Source organism: Tupaia chinensis, unplaced genomic scaffold (assembly GCF_000334495.1).
Source record: "Tupaia chinensis unplaced genomic scaffold, TupChi_1.0 Scaffold000511_1, whole genome shotgun sequence".
Taxonomy (NCBI): domain Eukaryota; kingdom Metazoa; phylum Chordata; class Mammalia; order Scandentia; family Tupaiidae; genus Tupaia; species Tupaia belangeri.
In genome coordinates, this window is record NW_006160024.1 from 711,453 (window position 1) to 733,222 (window position 21,770).

Consider the following 21,770-nt stretch of genomic DNA (forward strand, 5'->3'; position numbering starts at 1 on the left):
TGTGTGTGTGTTTCTGTCCCAGATAATAAACTTTGGCTCTGTTGATCCTCTCCATTGTATCTGGTTTATCCGTTTCATTGATTTTTTATTGTTTTTAAAGTTTATTTATTTATTCATTTCAATTGAGGTCTCCCCTATGGCTCTAGTAACATGCAGATACCTTTGCCTGTGCCACTGTGGCTGGGCTGAGTTTGATCTTTATTCTTTATTTCCTTCTACTTTTGGGGGGATTTATTCTCATCTTTTAGTTACATAATTTGGATATTATCTTATGAATTTTCGCCATTTTTCTTTTTCTATTATAAGCATTTAAAGTTTTTATTTAAAATTTTTTCATTTTTATTTTATACATTCAAGGGTGTACAACACTTAAGTTGTAAAGTGAATTTACCCAGCATGAATACACTTCACACCAGTCCAGCTCAGGATACTACACACGTGATCATCAGCGGGTAATAATTCATTTCTGTGTCCCATAAATTTCTTACCTCTCTACTTTTCTCTGTAATTTCTTTTCTCATACTCTCTCCCTTCTCCCACCATCTTCCCACACTGTCCTCAGTATTCCTATTTCCCATGCTTATATAGCCTCTGAAGTTTTTAAATTTTTTTTGAGAGATTTTTACCTATAGGGTGCGTGTGCTTGCCAGAGAGACAGAGAGAGAGGCAGAGAGACAGAGAGAAATCACCCCCAGGGGGATGGCCACACTGCAGTTTCCTCTCCTTCATTCTCCTCATGGGATCTTGGGCACGTGCACATGTGCCCGGTGTGGGGTTTAAGCTGCCGCATCCAGCAAAGTAACCATTAAAGCCATCTGCTGGTCCCATAAAATTCTTCATTTTTAAAAACCATTTCTTTGGTTGTATATCCACTATGATTTGATGTATAAGATTTTCTGATGATTGATTCTGAACATATTTTATTTTCCACTATGACTTATTTGACCCAATAATTAATCATGTTTTTCAATTTCTTAATGTCTAGCGTTTAAAAAATGGAATCTATTACATTCTTTTATGTGTTGGGCACCAGTCTTTACACTTTACATGCTTTAACACAACAACAACCCTATGAAGCAGGACTTTTTTTTTTTTTTTTGAGAGATTTTCACTGTAGGGCGCGTGTGCTCACCAGACAGACAGAGAGAGACATAGAGACAGAAAGCGAGAAATCACCCCCCAGGGGGGATGGTCACGCCGCAATCACTTCTCCTCCATTCTCCTCTCGGGATCTTGGGCACGCACGCACACGCGCCTGGCGTGAGTTTTAAGCCACCAGGTCCGGGACACGAACCGCGGTCGACTAAGTGGGAGTCCAGCGACATAGCCATTACGCTAACTGCTGGCTCCCTGAAGCAGGACTTTTTTGACTCCCATATTATGTCTGTAAAAAATGAGACACTGAGAGTTTGTTTCCCCGGATCACACAGCTCCTGAGAGGGCAGAGCTGGCATTCAAACCCAGACCACTTGGCTAGGGAATATAACCACTTTACCACACAGTGGTCTTTAAAGTGACCGTTCTTGTTGTCGTGTACTGGTTTTCCCACTTAATTCCACTGTCGTCAGAGAGGATGGTCAGTGCAATAGAGATATTTTGAAATTTATAATGACCTCCTGTGTGGCCGAAACACGGTCAATTTCCACATATGCCTCAAAGAAATGTGCATTCTATGATCGAGTGCAGGGTTTCAAATGGGACCCACAGATAAAGGTTATTACTGGCATTATTCAAATATTTCCTGTCTTTACTGAGGTTTGGTCTGTTATTGAGGCTTGAATACTATTATCTCTTAGTGTTGTAGGTTATACAACATTTCCTTGTAATTCTACCAATTCCAGCCTTATTATTGGGTCGTTGGAAAAGTCATGAGGTATTGTTCTGTGTTTTTCTATGCAAAAAGTGCATCATGACTTTTCCAATGACCCAATATTTTAAAGTAGTGTTATTAGATGCTTACAAATTCAGAATTTTAAAATCTTCTTAGTAAAATAAATCTTTGATTCTTAGTAACTCTCTTTATCTCTAGTAATGCCTTAAAATATATTTTGTTCAATATTAACATAAAGACAAAGGTTTCAATTTGGTTAGTATGTTTCTTATGTTCTTTTATTTTCCACTTATCTGTGTTGTATTTCATTTATATTTCTTTATAAGTAATATTTGTCTATTTTTAAAATGTATCTTGAAAGCCCAATCTTTATCTGTTTAGTCTAACTATTAATTGTCATCACTGCTACGTGAATTCATTTTTCCCACCTTACTCTTCACTTTCTATTTGTTGTACCTTATGTGCTTTTGAACCTCAGACCTTAATATGTACTGTGTTTTCCCCCTTTCCATTTTCCTTCCCTTTGGCTTTAACTTAATTTATGTTTGTTGTTGTTGTTGTTGTGGCCACCCTGGTAATTTTAACATGCATGTTTAATTTCTTCAGGCTATAGTTAATTATCATCTATTTTTTTTCCCCCAGCCACAAAAACACTCAGGTTGCTCTAATCACGAGCTCCTACCTCCTATATAAGTTTTTGTCTATTACTATATATTTAATAGCATGAACTAACCATTGTGTTTATTATGTCATGGAACCAGTGTTCCTTTACAGCTACCATCTTTTACCAATTTTTCATCATTTCTTCTTGGATCTCTAGTCCTTTCCCTCGTTCCTGGGCTATTTCCTTCAGAATACCATGCAGTGCGGGTTTGTGGTTTTTACCTGAATATATATTTAATTCATGGTCAATCTTGAAAGGTTAAGAATAGAGGAGTTCAAAGAGTTCATGGAAGTCAGAATTAAAATGAATTAATTTTGGTGCAAACTTTTTTTGAAATCTGGGGACCAGATGGTGGTATAGCAGAAAAAACGCATTACTCTGTGAGGCTGCTCTCTGTGGGAAGGTTGTGCTCTATCTGGAGACCTCTCTGAGTATGCCAGCCATATGACTACCTGTGATCCAGGGCTGGCTGAAGCTGGGGCTGGATCATGGCATCAAGTCGGTGTTGGGGACACTGTCTCTCTGTCTCTGTTACTGTTTCTCATGGAAGAAATAGATAACAATACATTTTGAAGTCTATGCCTAAGTTTTTATAATATGCATTTTCCATGAGTTTTTGAAGATGCATCGTAACACGAGGTGTAGACTTCATAGTTACGGGTATTGTCTCTCAGCATTTTGAAATTGTAACTATTCATTTGAATCCCTTGTTATTGCTGACAATTAATTATCTAATTGTAGTGTTCCATGGCATATATTTTTCTATTTCTTCTTTTTCCTTTTCCTTTTGTTTTTATCTAATTGTACATCTTTGTGGTACAATGTGGTCTTTCAAATTCTACTTAAGATATTTTATTTGTTTTAGTGATCTATATTTTTGCTATAATGTAGGTATTTGCTTTTATTTTTCCTAGTTGGGTGCAAATTTGCCGAATATGTGGATTTGTGTCACTCAACAATTTTGGGAGGTTTTAGGCTGTTGCCATTTTTGATATTCCTTTCTCATGTTCTTTATATTCTTTTCTAGGTGTATGGGCTAATGTCGGTATCTGTTTCCTCTGCAGTTTTGATCCTGTTGTTTCCTCTTCTGAGTGACCTTTATTTCTCTGTGTCTGTTGTTTTGTTTTCTTTTTAGATTTTTGTCATAGGGTGCGTGAGCTTGCTAGAGAGAGGCAAACAGAGACAAAGAGGAGGCAAGTGGGAAATCACCTCCTGGGGGGATGGCCACTCTGCAAACCCTTCTCCTACATTCTCCTCTTGAGATTCTGGGCACCCCTGCATATGTGCCCGTGGGCTTTTCACAGTCTCCAAGACCAGGGTTTGAACTACAGTTGGTAGTGACTTAACTACCACAATGCCTGCTGGGCCCTTGTTTTCTTTTCTTTTTTTCTCTTTTGTAATTGAGATGTATTGGTTGTGTCAAGGATCAGTACAGACATTTCAATTCGTACCCAATTCTTAACACATGTACCCAAAATTTAAAAAGCCAAGTACAGTGATTCTTTTTAAGTTATTCCAGTGACATTCCAGCTTCAAACTGTAGGCAAATTTTCCTTAAGAGGATATCAAGAACCTCTGTCTTCAAATGTTGAAAGCTCTTATGTAAGTCCCATCAAATCACAATTTAGTATCATACACACGACATACTTCAAATTTCCAATCTTTCACAGCACATTAACAATTGAGCTTTGAAATTTTAGTCTGGATCTCAGCTGTCGTAGAAAGATTACAATGACTCTCTAAATACCTTGCTCCCTTCTTATACCAGTTTTTCAACTACTGGGGGTGGTGGACTTACACAGGTATAAAGTTAATACAGCTCCCGGACACAGGCCCTCCTGGTGGGTGAGTCAGTCTCTCTCTATATATATATTTAAAATTTTTCCAGAGGGTGCATGTGCTCTCTAGAGAAAGATAGAGGAAGTGAGAAAGCACTCTCATGGGGGGATGTCATGCTGTGGTCCTTTTTTCATCTCTCCTTCCTTTGGGGATTTTGGACATGTGTGCACACACGCCCAGCATTTTTCTAATCTGCCGGGTCTGGGACTTGAACCATACAGTGAGCCATGTGGGAGCCAGCTACCTTAACCACCATGTTATGGGTTGGCCAAGTCTCTATATTTTTAATTGACCCTCTCCTAACAAATAAGATAAAATTGATATCATCTGTTTCTTCTTCACATTAATAAAATTTACCCTCAATTTGTTTAAAAGGGGGAAGAAAGCCTGTTTCTAATTTGTCCTGATACATTTATAAAATGTAATCATACAGTAAGAAATTCAGAGATGTTAAAAACAGCAGGAAAATATTAAAGTTTGGTGTATAAAGTTTGAATCATAAAATATGGGGCTCTCACTGAAATGGGACACAACCCTAATGCCACTCGCAATTAGTTGCTAAGGGCTCGATGGAACCCAGGAGGCAGAGAGTGGAGTAATGTGTCCACCGAATGGGCATTTTCTGTACCGAGACGAGCTCCTGGGCTGCATCACCCTCTGAGGATTCTGTTAGCGATTGGAACATGGGTTTAGAGTTCCCTCGGTCTATTCCATGTTTCTTTCTTTCTTTTTTTTTTTTTTTAAATTAAGGGTGACGTAAGCTAATGGAAAATATTACTCACTTTTCTTTGGATGAAACCTGTTTCTTTCTCTATGCCCCTCTTTTCCTCCCCAACCTTCCCCTCCCTCCAACTCCATTGAGAATAAACAAGCAAATGCCCCTACTCGAGGGTCCAACAAAAAAAAGAAATTTTCATTTTGTAAGAAAAACCTTACATGCTATTGAGTGCCGTGAGATGAAGGCTTAGAGAGGGATTTCCTTAGACTCTGCCAGCGCTGTTCATGTTGGAAAAGCAGTTAGCACTGATTTATTGGGTTGTGAACAAACGAGCTTTGAGATAAACCTTCACACACCCGCTGGATTAGTTTGCTGGGGCTGCCATCCGAAGTACCAGAGATTAGGAGGTTTAAACAACATTTATTTTCTCACAACTGTGGAAGCTAGGAGTTCGAGATCAGGTGTCAGCAGTGTTGGCTTTTCCTGGGGCCTCTCTCCTTGGCCTGCATGCGGCCGTCTTCCTGTGTCTTCATGTGGACTTCCCACTCTGTGTCTGCCCTGCCTTCTCTTATAAGGTGTATTAGTCAGGGTTCTCTCAGGGGAACGAACCAATAGGATCTGTGTAGACACGCATAAGGGGATTTCCTGGGGGAATTAGCTCACGTGATTATCGAGGTGATGCCCCCAAACAGACTGGCTGCAATCTCGTGACCCTGGGATGCTGGGGGCCTGGCTCAGTCCAAGTCTGAAGGCCTCTGAGGCTGGGAAGGCGATGCTGTAACTCACAGTCCAAGAATGAAAGCTCGAGGAGAGCGTGGGGGCTGCCGGTGTGAATCCCGGAGTCCAAAGGCAGGCAGGCCTTGAGTTCCAATGTCCGAGGCAACAGAAGTCTGTCTTGCTCTCTCTCCAGAGAGACCTATCCATAGTCCATATTTATTCTCTCCAGGCCCCTGGTGGATGGGATCACGCCCGCCCACACTGAGTGTGGCTCTTCCCACCTACTCTGCTCACACTGGCACATTCATCTCTTCAGGAACCCCCCGCCGTGGGTGCTGCTTTATCAGGCTTCTAGGTATTCCTCAGTGTCAAGTTGACACTTAAAGCTGATTATCGTGGGAGCAAGCAGGTGATGTGAGGTTAAGGCACTGGATCCCACATGGCCTATTCTGTAGTTCGAATCTGGACCTGGCAGCTTGAGAATCACACTGGGCATGTGTGAGCGTGGGGCCAAAGTCCTGAGAGGAGGATAGAAGAGAAGAGATTGAAGTGTGGCCATCCCCCCAACTCAGGGGGTGATTTCTCTCTTTCCCCTTCTCTCTGCCTCTCTCCAGTGAGTATATATGCCTCATGACAAAAGTCTAAGACAACAAAACAAAACGAAAAACACTAGCCGTCATGTAAGGACACCAGGCGTATTGGGTCAGGGCTACCCCAGTTACCTCATTTAACCTTAAGTACCTTTTAGGGGTCACATTTGAAATACAGTGATATTCTAAGGTAGTAGGGGTTAGGACTCCAATGTGTGACTTTGGGGAAGGGCACAATCCTGTTCATGGCACACACACACGCGCACACACACACACACACACACACACACTCATTCATGCACGCACTCTTCATACTGTTTTTATAAGCCTCCTAAAAGTAAATGTTTAGTCTTAACTTAAGATATACTAAGGGCCAAATTCTTAGGTCCTGACATGCAGAGATTCCCCAGAGAGAGGCAGAGAGAGAGCACAGTGCACTCCAGAAAGGCTTCCACAGCACGAGGGTCATCCCTAGGGAAACCTGGCTGGTCTGGTGTACGAGCCAGTCGGTGGGAGGACTTCTCCTTCAGAGCCTTCCTCCTGTGTGGAGATGTTCTTTGGGAAAACTGAACCCACTTCCTAGCTTTCATTCTGCCTGCGGCTCCAGGTGAGCCATGGGCCCTGAGTGCATCTCTGGCATCCCAGCAAAAGCTGAGACAACTGTGAGGTATAGTGAAATTACAGAGAAGCCCTAGGGGAGTGAGGGAGCCTTGTTGTCTCTAAGGCATGTGCCTCATGGCAAGTGTAGGGGAGGATAACATGGAATACAGCCCTGGGTGTTTCCCCAGAATATTTCAGACTCGACTGAAAAATGTCTTGGAGAAGCATACGCCTTGGCATTCTAGGGTGCAAAGGAGGCTGTTCTTTCTAGGCAGAAACAGCTGTCTCAAGGCAGCTGACTCCAGGAGGGTACACTTGGGAGGAAAAGGCGTGGGGCCTACGTGGTCGTGACTCACCTATGTACCGCCCTGTCTTGGGCTCACAGGTCCAGATTCCCACCCTGAGGTTGGCCCACCCAGGCTGCATGGCTTCCTCCAGGCAGCCCAGACTCCTTGCAGGGTGCTGCCTCTGTGAAAAGCACAAGGCTCAGCAGGGGCCCTAGGACAGAGCTAGACATACTTCAGACTTGCCGGGGGTGGGGCAGTGAGGACAGCATTTCTGCTGTAGGAGATATGGGAGGATTGAGAACAGGTAGCATGGCCCTCACCATGGAACTCCTGACCCCAAGGCCACAGTCCTGTAGGGTATAAGGAACCCCGAGCAGGGACTATTGTCTTCTGACCCAGCTCCCTGGGCTTTTAGGGGTCATTTAACCCCAGAGCTCACACTCTTCTCCCAGCCTTGTAGACCTCACTTGGGTGTCCCAGGGCTGTGAGAAGGTGGCCCCATAGGGATCCTGCTGCCTTTGTCTTCTTGGGCACTTGCTCCAAGTCCTTTAGATACTATATCTTTAACCCTTGTTTCTTCTCCTCCTCCTGTAAGATCTAGTTGCTGGCCATCCCTGGGGGCCAGAAAAGGCCCTGTCTCCCCCTTCACCTGGGCCTCTTGGCCCCTCATTGCACCTGTCCTGGGTTTCTCCATGCTGGGTGTACAAGAGGTGTCCTTTGTATGCTGTGGGGAGCTAGTGTGTCCTCTGGTTTGGACCCCCTGGGAGACTCCAGAATGCCAGAAACCCCAGGCTGCAGAAGCTGAGTCCAGGTCTGCATTAACCATTGTGTTCCCAATCTGCTTCAACTGTGGCTACAGTACTGTTAGCACGTTCAGGAAATGTTCAGGAACATCAGAAATGAGTGCAGGCCCACATCTCTGCCTCCCAGATCCCTAATGTGGGAAGGAACTCCCTCCCACACTTCATTCCTATCTCCAGACAGAAGTTCCCACCATGGAGGGACTGACTATGACCCCTCGGCTCAAGCAGCTACCCCACCCACACCTTTGCACTCCATCCCCTTACCTTGATTTATTTTCCCCGTGGTTTCTCTTTTTCTTACAATTCCATATCAGTGCTGTAGTCTACTCTGCCAACATTGTTTACAATGTCTGCCCCTTCTAGTCTGTAAGTGCAGGAGAGCACAGGCTTTCTCACCCACTGCTGTGTCCCCACCATGAACGCAGAGCCTGGCTCACTGTAGGCACCCAGTCTAGCCATGCTGGCTGAATGGGCAGGATGGCCTGTGGGCCAGAGTGCAGTGATTTGTCCAGGAAGCAAGTTCAACTCTGAGATTGAGGGGATGAAGGGTGGAAATGGGGGGTGGGGGGGTAACTTCTCCAGGTTAGACATGTTATTGATTGATTCATCCATAAATACAGTCCGTGTAACCTAGTGAAAGTATTGGTAATTAAGGATTCCAAGGGTTCTGTGAAGACTCTGTCTCTGAAAACTGCAGGCAATATCTCTGTCCAGTCGGGATGCTGAGGGTAAAGGTCAAGAGGGCCTGTACCCAGGAGTGGCTCTCCAGCAGGGAGCTGGGTTGAGGTTTGTAGGTTTTCAGGGCTCTGAGGGCAGCAGGACCTTGGAAGTTTGGGCTTCAGTGACTCCTGCGGTCATTTTCAGGAAGAAAGCAGGTCTCTCTGTCACTAAGGGTACCTGGCGATTCGAGTATACAAGGGGACTTCAAAAAATTCATGGGACCAGTGGAATTAAAGCACAGATTTATTTTGGTGCAAAATTGTTTTTTGAAATCCTTACTTACATAGTGTTTTCGTAGTACGCTTTTCCCATGAGCTCTTTGAAGACCCCTCTTATGACTGCCCAGGTGACTGGCCCGTGTGACTTTCCATACCCCATGTGGCCTGAAAATTCTAACAGCGGTGAGAGCTTGTCATTCCGGACTCGGAACTGCCGGGCACACTCCGGGGAGAGGTAACAGGATGGCTGCCTCCCACCGGACTTGGTAGGAGTGATTCGTGCAGATCTGGACAGCATAAAGGATTCTGGAGGTTTCCCAGGGAGAGCAATGCGCTGGAAGAAGGAGAGAACAGAAGCCTTTAGAAGGGAAAGGGCCTGGGGCCAAGCAAAGGCGGCTCTGCTACCTTCGTGTTTTGCCTGGGGCGGAACCCATTTTCGCTCCACAGCCAATTCTACAGTTTTCGCAGAAACATAGTCAGCACTTTGAAAGCGAGCAGCAAGCTAAACTGCCCTTCAAACAAAGATTCGGGAGAAAAAAAAAGAAAAAAGAATAAACTAGTAAGACGGTGAATTTATAATGCACAGTATTTAATAATACTAAAATAAAGAATGGCAGGCTGAGATTTTTATGTTGCCTCCCAAGAAATTTTTTAGGCATATTTACTGAGTTTTAGAAGGGTTGTGTGTGTGTGGAGAGGGTGTGAGGGGAAAAGGCATCATTTCCCTGCCTATGATAGAGTGTAATCACTCATGCCTTGGCATTTATTAGAATGCATAAGATTTGGAAGAAGAAGAGAAAAAAAGTATGGTTTGTTGAAATATTTTGGAAGACTATGACAGCTATTTTCAATTTTTTTTTGTTAGTAACACCCAAAATAGTATTTCTGAACCAAATGTGGTGGGTCAAAAAATTCTTACAGTGGTTATCCTGGGTAGGAAAAATATGGTTATTTTCTTCTTTTTAACTTTTGTATTATTATTATTTTATGCCAAAGAGTATGTGTGTTGGCCAGAGAGAGGGAGACAGAACCTCCAAATGGGGTGTGGTCATGCTGCAATCCCTTCTTCATTTCTCCATCCTGTCAGGATTTGGGGCACACATGCACATCCACCCAGTGTGTTTTTCAAGCCACTGGATCTAAGACTTGAACCATGTGGTAAGTCACGTGGGATCCTATCCCCTAACAACCAGGCCATGGGCCAGCCCATCATAATTTTTTTTTTAATTTCAAAGAAATGTTAGTCTTGTTTAATAATAGGACTGCAAATTCAAAATGTTTATTTTCTTTTTTTCTGCAATAGGGTTACATGATGGAAAACCGAATATCAGGCTTAAAGTGTGATACGGATGTGTTCGTAACTTTTGAAGGTGACAACACTATTATGCTTCAGGTAAGATCAGGAAATGTTTATTCTCCTTTAACGATATCACTTTTTAAAAAAATTAAATTTATTTGTTTTACATTCATTCACTGTACCTCATTACAGCGTATGAAAATGAGTCTTCCCATCTAGAATACACTGCATTATGGCTCAATCAAGGGTATTATCATACATGTTATTGTCAGCAAGTAATTGTCCATTTCTTCTTTCTTACATATTTTGCTTCTTTTTTTTTTCAATGACTTCATTTTTAAGGTAAAGAATTCTCCATAAATATGAAGCATTGCATTCATTTTATCTTTTCTGAGGTCTTCTTATTATTGGCAGGTGTTTTCCTGTCGGGCACTTGCTATTTGCAGTAGCTGAACAGGGATTACATTATTTCTTTCCAATGATCTTCAACATTGAATTTCATCTTTTTTGATTTGAGACAACTACTAGGACATATTAGGTCAGATTATTCTACTGGGAAGACTGTTCCAAAACAACATGTAGGGCCCAGAGGATGAGCCGGCAAAAGACATGAAAAGCCAACTTACAGAAGGAGGGCAACTGATCACCCTCACCACTGATCAAAGGAAGGCATATTAGGACACAGTGCTATTTTTTTTTTCCTCTGTCTATCAGACTGGTTCATGTTGGAAAGTATGTGGAAGTCCCATTGTTGGTAGGGGAAGACAAGGTATTCTTGCATGTCGCTATTAGACAGTGTAATTCTATGACCAGGACACTATCCACAGGTAATAGTCCTAAATACAGAAAAACTCTGAGGCACAGACATTTTCATTAGTAAATTATTTATTGCAGCAATAATGTTGGAATCTACATTTTTAACAGTAGGAAAATGATCATGTAAATCATGTTTTAGCCAGTCAGTGGGGAATTATATAGTCTTAAAATTGTACTTGCAAACAATTTTGTTTATAACAGGGATTCAAACTGATGATGTGGTGAGTAAAAACAAGACAGTCACAATTTTGTGTTTTTAAAAAAGACTAATAGGGACTTCCGGTCTGCTGAGGAAGAATAGCCCCATTCCTTGCAGATCCTCTCATTTAGCTACCAGATACCCCAGACAGGATGAACACGCATAGGAGGGCTCTGGAAGGGGGAAGAAGGTGGCTACTTACTTGCTGAACAGCAAATTCTCTGGGTTTCCTCATCGCCTCCCTTATATCCCAGACAAGGTATGCAGTACCCACATCTCCAGCAGGCACAGACAAGATATGCTCCAAGGAAAGCCTGTTCACCCTAGCAGAAGGACCAGGAAAACAGTGGCCTAACAACAGAAAATCTTCTGGGCAATACTCATCACACACCCATCAGACAGTACAGAAAAATGTAACCCTCCCTCCGCCTCCCACCAGTCATTACAGCAGGGCCTGATCTCCCATCCAACCCCACCCAAGGGAGGTCAAGCAAGTGGTGGCCCTCCTACCCCTATACGTTGGCGCTGGTGGGCTGAGCAGCAAGCCGGTCTTCCAGGCCTGTCTTGATGGAAACGAGTGGTCCCCAGGTTCCTGTCTGAGTAGCACCAGCAGGGCCCACTGGGGAACTAAGCCTCTTCCCTGATCCAGCTTCAATTTGGCAATGTAAAGCCAAGCTCACCACTTGTATGCTTTGACCTCCCACTTGAGTCAGAAGGGTCCAGTGAGGAGCAGAGTCCAACATACGTAGACTAAACCAGGTGTGAGTAGGGGTAGTCACCCTCTGCATTCTCCCCACCTCTGCTGTCAGTGGGCCCAGCTGAAGCTCCACGCCCACATGGCAATGAGAAGCTAGATCAGGCACTGTGAGCAGGGCTAGTGGGCATGTGGACCCCTCCTCTCCTGGTCCCCTCAACCCCTAAGGTGGCCAGATGAGGAGCTGAGCCTCCAGTCTTACCTGGCATCCATAGAATGGAGTGCTATAAGGTGGGGTACTTCATATGCTACTCCCCACTTCCCTGGCTTTAGTGAGGAGCTAAGCCTCTACCTCACCCAGCATCAGTGAGGCACAAGCCTCATTCAAGCAATGGCAAAGTATAGATATGAAGATCAGATAAGTGTTGCTAAGAGCAAGGTAGAGAAAAAGGAAGCAGGTGGCTGTGGTTATTAAGAGGGAGCGCAAGGAATCCTTGTGATGTAACTGTTCTGCGTCCTTACTGTAGTGATGGTTACACAAACCTGCACATATGGTACGATTGCATGGAACTAATCGTGTATGCACACATGTACGCATGTGCACATGCACACAGAGCTGCATGCAAAACTGGTGAAAACAATAAGCTCTGTAGAGTGCACCAATCTCTTTTTGCTGGTTGGGATGCTGTAGCGTACTATGGGAGGAACCAGGTAAAGGGTGCAAAGGATCTCTCTCAAGTATTCCTTACAACTCATTGTTGCGATTGCGTTCTTGCAAGTGAATCTACAATTATATTTAAATCTTTTAAAAAGAAAATCTTAAAACCTATGCATGAGTAAATTTAGACATAAATATAACAATAGGCATCTCCATGTTGCAGTGACTCTGGATGCTTAAAAGAGAACATTCTTTTCATTTTTGTGTATTTTGAAGTGTATTATAATGAAGCTGATGGGTGGTTTTTACAATGAAAGAACTTGCTTTTTTCTTTGGGTGGGGGAGGTTTTTGCTGTAGGTCGCATGCGCTTGCCAGAAAGAAAGAGACAGAGAGACAGAAAGCGAGAAATTACCCCCCAGGGGGATGGCCACACCACAATCCCTTCTCCTCCATTCTGCTCTTGGGATCTTGGGCACACACACACACATGCCCCTGGCGTGAGTTTAAGTCATCGGATCCAGGACTCGAACCACAGTCGACTACATGGGAATTCAGCAACATAACCATTATGCCAACTGCTGGTCCCAAGAACTTGCTATCGTAAAGAGTAATTCAGAGTCAGCTGATGGCATGGTGGTTAAGGTAGCTGGATCCTATGTAGCTAACTGTAGTTTGAGTCCCAGACCTGGTGGCTTGAAAAACATGATGAGCATCTCAAAAGGAGAATGCAGGAGAGGAGATCATGGCATGGCCATTCTCCTTGGGAAGTGATTTCTCACTTCTTCCTTCTCTCTCTGTCTCTCTCCAGTGAGTGCATGGGCCTTATAGAAAATTAAAATGTAAAAAAAGTGATTCTAACATTTTTAGAACACTATTCCTGATGCAGTCCACTGAAAAGTAAAATACTACATGGTATTCAGTGCAGTTCTTCCCTACCTTAATATTATTTTAGCTTTTGGAGGTATCTACAGTTAAGTTAATTATTTGAGGGAGTTAAGAATTATACATTAAATTGGGCTAGATTAAAACTCATCTATTCTTTTATTTCCATCCTGCCTCATGTTCTAACAAAACTGCTCTCTGGGTTGGGCCCCACGCCTAGTGGTTAAGGGAATGTGGTCCACTAGGTTCAAATCCCAGTCCAATGGAATACTACTCAGCCATAAAGAATAATGTGATCCTTCGATACAATGAGGTAATTCAATACAAAGTAGAAAAATCTAGATGATACAACATAAGTGAGATAAGCGGGACTGAAAGATAAGCACTCCGTGTCCTTGCGCAATGGCTTCTGAATGTCTGCACTCTGTGGCAGAAGTTGAAAGATTTGAAGACATAGAAGTGGAGAGGACAAATGTAGATACCAGAGACCACACAGGGGTGGAGGGGATGGGAGGAATTGGAAAAAATGTGTTTCACAGATAAAGGAATGCAGGCAGATGGGGCAAATGTATTGTGGGGCAGCATACCACAACTGAGTGAAAAAAACAGACATTGCCAATCATTTATATATCTTTTTAGAAAGAGAGAAATTTTTACCATAAGACACATGTGCTCACTGGAGAGACAGAGAGAGACAGAGAGACAGGAAGAGAAAAACCACCACCTGGGGGAATGGCCATGCTGCAATCCATTCTCTATTCTCCTCTTGGAATTTTGGGCATGCATGCACACACGCCCGGTGTGAGTTTCAAGCTGCTGGATCCAAGACTCAAACCCTGATCAGCCATATATATATATGAAATTATATATATATATGAAAGAGTGAGAGAGAAAGTAGAAAAACTGGTAAACACTAACAATACATATCATAATGTGGTATTCTTTGTTGAAAACGGTGAACATGGCATTATCCTTAATTTGATTATCACACACTGCATGCATACTTTGAAACTCCATATTACCCCACAAAGATGCATAACAATCAAATATAAGTAAGAAATTATGAAATGAAATAGAATAGACAAAAACTTGTAAGTCCCTCTAATAAAACAAAGAAGAGAAAAACACAGCGTGTGTGTGTGCTCCAACTCTGGACAGGATGAAGAGATGGAACAGAAGGGACTGTGGCATGGCCATGCCCCACTGGGAAGTACTTTCTCCATCTCCCCTTCTCTCTTTCTCTCTCTCTCTGGCAAGTGCATACACCCTCTGGTTAAACTAAACAAAACAAAAATCACTCCCTAAGAATATTAGCAATTCAGGAATTGCACTGGCTCACATTCTCCATTTTGGCTGATAATCTAAGCGTTGAGGCTTATCAACTTTCTCCTCTGGAGGGTATTTTAAAGTGAATCCTGTGTTTCTACATTGCCTGACCCTGAAGTTGTGACTTAGTTCCTCGGCTGCAAGCTTGCAGGCATTCTGAAAAGGCTGTTCAGTTTGTTGTGGGAGTGGTCACAGGTTCTATGACTGAAATGGAAGTGTGGGGAGCGACAGTGGGTCCTGCTGTCCGTCATATAAATGGAACCACGAAGAGTGAAAGGAGGAACTCTGCTGCATGGACAGCAGTGATGTGCAGGGATGCTGGGCTGGAGGGCGGCCGAGCACCTGGTCAGGAGGCAGAACACCCTTGTGCAACAAGGAGCACCTAATGCTCCAAGGCCGAGGCTGAGGAAGAACCAGGGAATGGTCTCCTTTCATAGTCTGCTAAAAGGGAGACCACCAGAGACCTTAAATCCAGACTGTGTAAGCCTTCATTGGCCAATTTGCCAGATAGACATCTTCCAGACACGTGCTGGAAAAATGCTACATTAAGCCATGATCCAGCTGGAAACATTTCTTGTATAAGTGGTGCGTTGGGGTCCCCAAGGCCACCCCCAGGTTTGATGATTCACTGGGAGAACTCACAGAACTTGGCATGTAGTTATACTTATGGCTGTGATTTATTACAGCAAAATCATATATTAAAAAACACATAGACAGATACACACATATAACACACATACACACACACCGCAGAATCAGCAAAGGACAAAGCACATGGGCTGAAGTCCAGAGAAAACCGGCCATAAGTTTCCAGGAGTCCTCTCCCAGTGGATTCATGTAAGTTAAGCTCAGTTCCCCCAGCTATGAATTATGACAAGGCATGGGAAGTGTCATTTACCAGAGAAGCTCTGTAGTGACCTGAAATTCAAGGTTTTGACCCAAGGATGGCCAGGTAGGCACCCTCTGCCTAGCACAGATCACATTGCAGATTTTTAGAAGGACAGTTCAGTGTAAACTACATTGTTTGCACAAACAGTTTGGGCATGGTGAGCACCTTTGTGAATAAGGGAGTGGTGGGAGCCTCCCCCAAGTGTAGGTTCTTAGATACCAGCCAAGGGCCAACACTGTACGCAGGCTTTCCCAAGACAGCAGTCTCAGGCCTGCTATGCTAACTTTTGGGGGGGATAATGCCACAAGCTAAGGCATATTCTGACCCAGGTACGGTGGCACATGCTGCTAAGGTGCTCTTTTCTGTAGTCTGGACCCACAAGGGGGGGCCCAGGTTCTGTTCCCAGTCCAACCTAAAGGCTGAGTGTGGAGGTGTGCACTTGTAATCCCAAGGCAGGAAGACTGTCATCTGGCCAGACCCTGTCTTAAAAATGATAAGGCGGGGCCAGCAGGTGGCATGGTGGTTAAGGCACTGGACTCTCACATAAGGACCTGGAGGCTTGAAAAATCATGCCAGGAACATGTAGTGTACATGCCCAAAATACTGAGAGGAGAATGGAGAAGAAGGGACTGTGGTATGGCCATCCTCCTCGGGGGGTTATTTCTCATTTTCTCTCCCGCTGTCTCTCTCTGACTAGCATACACACCGTATAGTGAACACCTGAAAAGAAAAAGATAAGACATATTCCCTTCTTGATTGTATTGCTAAGAGGGAACATAGTATGTAGTGGTGAGATTGGGAAGAGGACAAGGAAGCAATCCTGAGGCCTCTAAATTAGAAATAATGAGAAAGACACCTACCAACTGGGGCATAGATAGAAGGATTAAGGGAGGACTTCTGGTTCAAGGTGATGCCCAAGGAACACCCACATTACTGCTCCTGCCTCTTTAAATCCTAATGAAATAACTAGAAGAGGTAATAATAGGACCTTTCCCATAGAAGACTATGGATTTTGATTAATTTCTGGAGAATGTAAAGCATGGAATGAAACTGATGGAACAACCTCCTATGACTTGAATGAGTGTGACTCCCCACAATTCATAGATTGAAACCTTATCTAATGGTGTTAGCAGGCAAGGCTTTGGGGAGGTGATTAGATCATGGGATTAGTACCTTACAAAAGACAGCAGCTTTGCCTCTTACGTCATATAAGGACACAGAGAGAGGGCACCGTCTATGGACCAGAAGACAGGCCTTTGGCAGACGCTGAATCTGCCGGCACCTTGATCTTGGACTTCCAGACTCCAGAACTGTGAGAAATAAAATTCTGTTGTTTATATCCAGCAAGTTTATGGTATTTTGTTATAGCAGTCCAAGATGCTAAGACACAAGCTGAGTGGACACAGCTGGAGATAGGGGTGTTTCTCTCGGATGACTTTGGAGAGATGCTGGTCACAGAGATTGAATGCAGCCTAGGGAAGGGGGCAGAGACCTGGGCATTACCTAGGAGAAGGACAGCAGCTTCCCATCTCAGAGAATCCAACACAGTGATACCATCTGCCCCAGCTCTGGACACTGGCTCTGACAGGAAGCTTAACCACCTGCCCAAGGAGGGCTTGGATTCCTGGGTGAGAGACCAAGACCCCTGAGTTCAGTAGCTTGGTGCTAGGGAGGCGTTTGGCCTGCCTGCTGGCCATCAGTCAACACACCCTGGTAGGAAAACTGCCAATTGATATGCCTCACTTTGTACCCACTTTTCAGGCTACCACGCATCCTGGGGCACTGGCTGGAGAGCTGGTGCTCGCTGCCTATACTGGTCCACACAGCCTTCCACTCGTGTGTTGGAGTCTGCCCATCTTGGAGAGGCAGCCATTCTCTGGGCCAGATTCTGCTTTGATTCTCCTTATTGAAGCAGAGATGGACATTTCAGGAGGTCAGAGGACAGAAACTTGTCAATGAGTTTCTTCAGATCCCGATACTATCTACAGTCCCTTCAGTCCTCTACCTGTAGCTGAAACTGTTTGGATCTGAAAGGGCTTCTGTCTCCTGATTGAGGGTATGTGCTTTAGGGTTTCTGCAGGCTTTACATGTTTCCTTTTAAGTAAGGTGGAAGGTTTTCTGACCCTTTCATTATTTCCCAGGGCAAAGGTTATAGACCCTTGGTGAAATTTAATTATACCCTCCACCAAATCCATTTACTTCCCACACCCTTAAAATCCCATTATAACTTTCTTTTGCTTCATTAGAGATACACCAAGACAGGTCCCTTCCTAATTCATTCTGGCAGATTTCCTAAAGAATGTCGGTCAGAGTCTGCGTATATTGTTCATTGCCCTGCAGTGCAAATATGCAAACACCCCAACTTGCTAAGAGACTAAGGAGAAGAGGCCTCTTCCTGACTGGTCCGGTGGCTCTGCCACAGAGACTTTTGTCTCAGAACTGCTGATAGCCAAGTGCGAACCCACTGGCGGGAGCCTGGCAGCGATACCTCATTGAGCCTGGTGATGGTATCTCAGAAAAGCAAACGAGGTTTCTCCAAGCAGAAATGAGTTCCGGGTCTTTTTAGTGCCGTGCTGTCGTGGATAATCATGAGAGTATAGGCCCTTTGTACTTTTTTCATACTTAAAACACTAGCAAGTCAGCTGAGATGTAGTGTGGACAGGGCAGGCTCGTTCTGCGGAGGTTGGGGATTCTTTCCCACTTTCTTCCCCTGGAAGGACAACCTGAACTGCGCTACGGGTCAGACCAGTAGAGGGGGCATCAGCCAATTGATTTTTTGAAAGGAGGGGGAAAAGTTTAAATAGGACCAAGTAGATGTCTGCTTTCCTCTAAGAAAACTGATTTCATAGGGATTTCAGACCCTCAGGTGTTTTTTTTTCAAAAGAGATTCAGAGCAGGAACAATTAAGCATCACCAACATTTCTGATTTTTCTTATTATTTCAACTTTCACTATGAAAAATTTAAGATGGAAATTTTAAGAAAAAAGTTAAAAGACCAGTACAATACATACCTGGGGACACCTCCACCTGGTTTCATCAAATGTTAACACTTTACAAGATTTAAATGTTCTCTTTCTGACCCTGTATGCATACCTGTTAGAAAGAGGGAGAGTGAGAAAGCGAATGTGTGTGTGCACTAAATCATTTGAAAGTGGGACCAGCAGATGGCATAATGGTTATGTTGCTAGGCTCGGCTGTAGTCAACCATGGTTGGAGTCCTGGACCTGGTGGTTTAAAACTCACGCTAGGCACATGTGTGTGCATGCCCAAAATTCTCAGAGGAGGATGGAGGAGAAAGATTGCGGTGTGGCCATCCCCTCAGGGGGCAATTTCTCGCTTTCTATCTCTCTGGTTGAGTGCATGTGCCCTATAGCAAAAAATCTCTCTCTCTCTCTCAAAAAAAGAAAACTCATTTGAAAGTAAATTGTGAACAAGATACTTCATCCCAAGAACTTTTATGTTCATCTTCTAAAAATAAAGACTTTTCTCATAAGACCACAATACTATCGTGAAACCTAACAGAATGAATAATAATTTCATAATATTATCTAGCAAGGATGATCAAACACAGACAAATCAACGGCATGAAAAAGAAGGAAGAAGATGAACAAACAGAGTAAAACTGGCACTAGAGGAAGCAAAACAGAAACAAAATCTAATTAGTAAGTCTAGAAATGTGTGAAAACATTGCATCCATAAAACAGGAACAATCTGCTATGAAAAAAATGAGCATTTGGGGGACCATAAAGTGATTTACAAAGTATATATTGCAAAAAAGAAAAATCTAATATAAAGACTAAAGGACAATTTGACAAAATTTCTTGGAATGAAGATCTGGAAGACAAAGGGAAGGGAAACAAAGGGGAAAGGCTAAGAGGTATGGGTGCTCCTAGAAAAGCTAGGGCACTCCTGAATGAGGGAGCAGAGTAAACAGACAGGCAGGCAAAATTAGAGAAATAGAAAAAGAAAGTTCTCCAGATTGTAAGAAAGGCACATGTTTGGAGATTGGCAGGACCCACTGGAAAAGGTTGGAGCTTACAGACAGCCTGGATAACTTCAGAACATCAAGTAAGGACAAAGAGGGGGTCCCCAATGCCTCAGAGTAAAATAAAATACTGTTTACTGAGAAATGAGTCAGATGGATCTGAGACTCTTTGGTAGCAGCATTGAAGGGTGAAACAGTGATTCTCAATTCTAATGGAGCCATGTATCCTTGGGGGTATTGTGCAAATGCAGATTTTAGAGTGGGGAAATTCGGCATTTCCAGAAAGTTCTTACATGATGCCTTGGCTCCTGGTCTATGGACCACACTGAGTGGCAAGGGTCTAGAATATAATGGAACAGTGCTTTTAGAAATTTTTTTGAGAGTTTTGTTTTGTTTTGTTTTGCTGTTTTGCTATAGGGCATGTGAATTCACTGGAGAGACAGAGAGACAAAAAGCAAGAAATCACTTCCACCTCTTGGAGGGGATGGCCCTGCCACTGTCCCTTCTCCTCCATTATCCTCTCGGGATTTTCTGGCGTGCATGCACATGTGCCCAGTTTGAGTTTCAAGTCACCAGGTGCAGGACTCAAACAACGGTTGACCACGTAGGAGTCTAACACCTTAACCACTGTGCTACCTGGGGGCCCCTTTATGCCTTTAGAATTCCTTTTTTTTGGGGGGGGGGCAGGAGGTTCTCATTCTCTTTTTAAATTTTGTTTTAATTTATAATTAATCACATTTATCTTTACAGTGTACAACATTGCTTTTGCCAGCATGAATACCATGTATATCAGTCAAGATAAAGACATTACTATACACATTATCATCAGCAAATAGCTTTTCATTTTTTTGTCAGTTAAATGTAGTTTTTCCTTCCCCGTTCCCCTCCCTCCCTCCCTCTACTACCCACCCCTGTATTGTCCCTACCTTACTTTCTCTAGTATCTATGGTTGCCCTCCGTGCTACTACACCTACCAAACTTTCAGTCTCTGCTATATAGCACATACAACCAGTATATATTGATTGGAGACATACAAAGTCTGTCTTTCTTAGTCTGACTTGCTTCACTTAGCATTAAATCTTCCATATTTATCTACTTTGTATCAAATGTCAAATGATTTTTATGGCTGACTAGTATTCCATAGAGCATATATGCCACATTTTTTAATCCATTCATCTATTTTTGGACATTTGGGTTGATTCCATGTCCTAGTGATTGTAAATAATGCTGCAATAAACATGGATATCCAAGTGTTTTTCCAAACGAGAGTTTTTCTATTCTTTGGGTAAATACCTAAGAGTGGAATAATTCGGTTGTATGGTAGTTCTGTTTGTAGGTTTCCGAGTGATCTCCCTATCATTCTCCAAAGTGGTTGCACTAATTTGCATTCCCACCAACTGTGTAGGAGAGTTCCCTTTTCACCGCAGTCTCACCAGCACTTATCATCACTTATTTTTAAAATTTTAGCCATTCTGGGGACCCAGCAGTTAGCATAATGGCTATGTCGCTGGACTCCCACGTAGTCGACTGTGGTTCGAGTCCCGGACCCGGTGGCTTAAACTCACGCCGGGCGCGTGTGCGTGCGTGCCCAAGATCCTGAGAGGAGAATGGAGGAGAAGGGATTGTGGTGTGGTCATCCCCCCTGAGGGGTGATTTCTCACTTTCTGTCTCTCTCTCTGTCTTCCCAGTGAGCGCATGCGCCCTATAGCAAAAACCTCCAAAAAAAAAAATTTTTAGCCATTCTGACTTGGATTAACTGGTACCTCATTGTGGTTTTGGTTTGCATTTCCCTTATGATAAGAGATGTCGAGCACATTTTCATATGCTTTTGGGCTGTTTGTATGTCTTCTTTGGAGAATTCTGTTCAGTCCACTTTCCCATTGTTTTACATTGGATTGCTATTTTGTGTGTGTGTGTGTGTGTGTGTGTGTGTGTGTGTGTGTAAGCTGCTTGATTTCCCTGTATATTCTGATTATCAGTCCATTATCTGAGGTATAGTTTGCAAATGTGTTCTCCCACACTGAGAGTTGTCTTCC

General features: G+C 43.5%; 1 protein-coding gene across 1 annotated transcript in view; it reads left to right on the forward strand.

Moving 5' to 3' along the window:
• Positions 1–21,770, forward strand: part of ACOXL (acyl-CoA oxidase like) — a 391,620-nt gene that overhangs the window by 220,186 nt on the left and 149,664 nt on the right. The window contains exon 12 of the mRNA XM_027774989.1: positions 10,291–10,380. Coding sequence (XP_027630790.1) covers positions 10,291–10,380 — 90 coding nt within the window. The remainder of the gene's footprint in view (positions 1–10,290; positions 10,381–21,770) is intronic.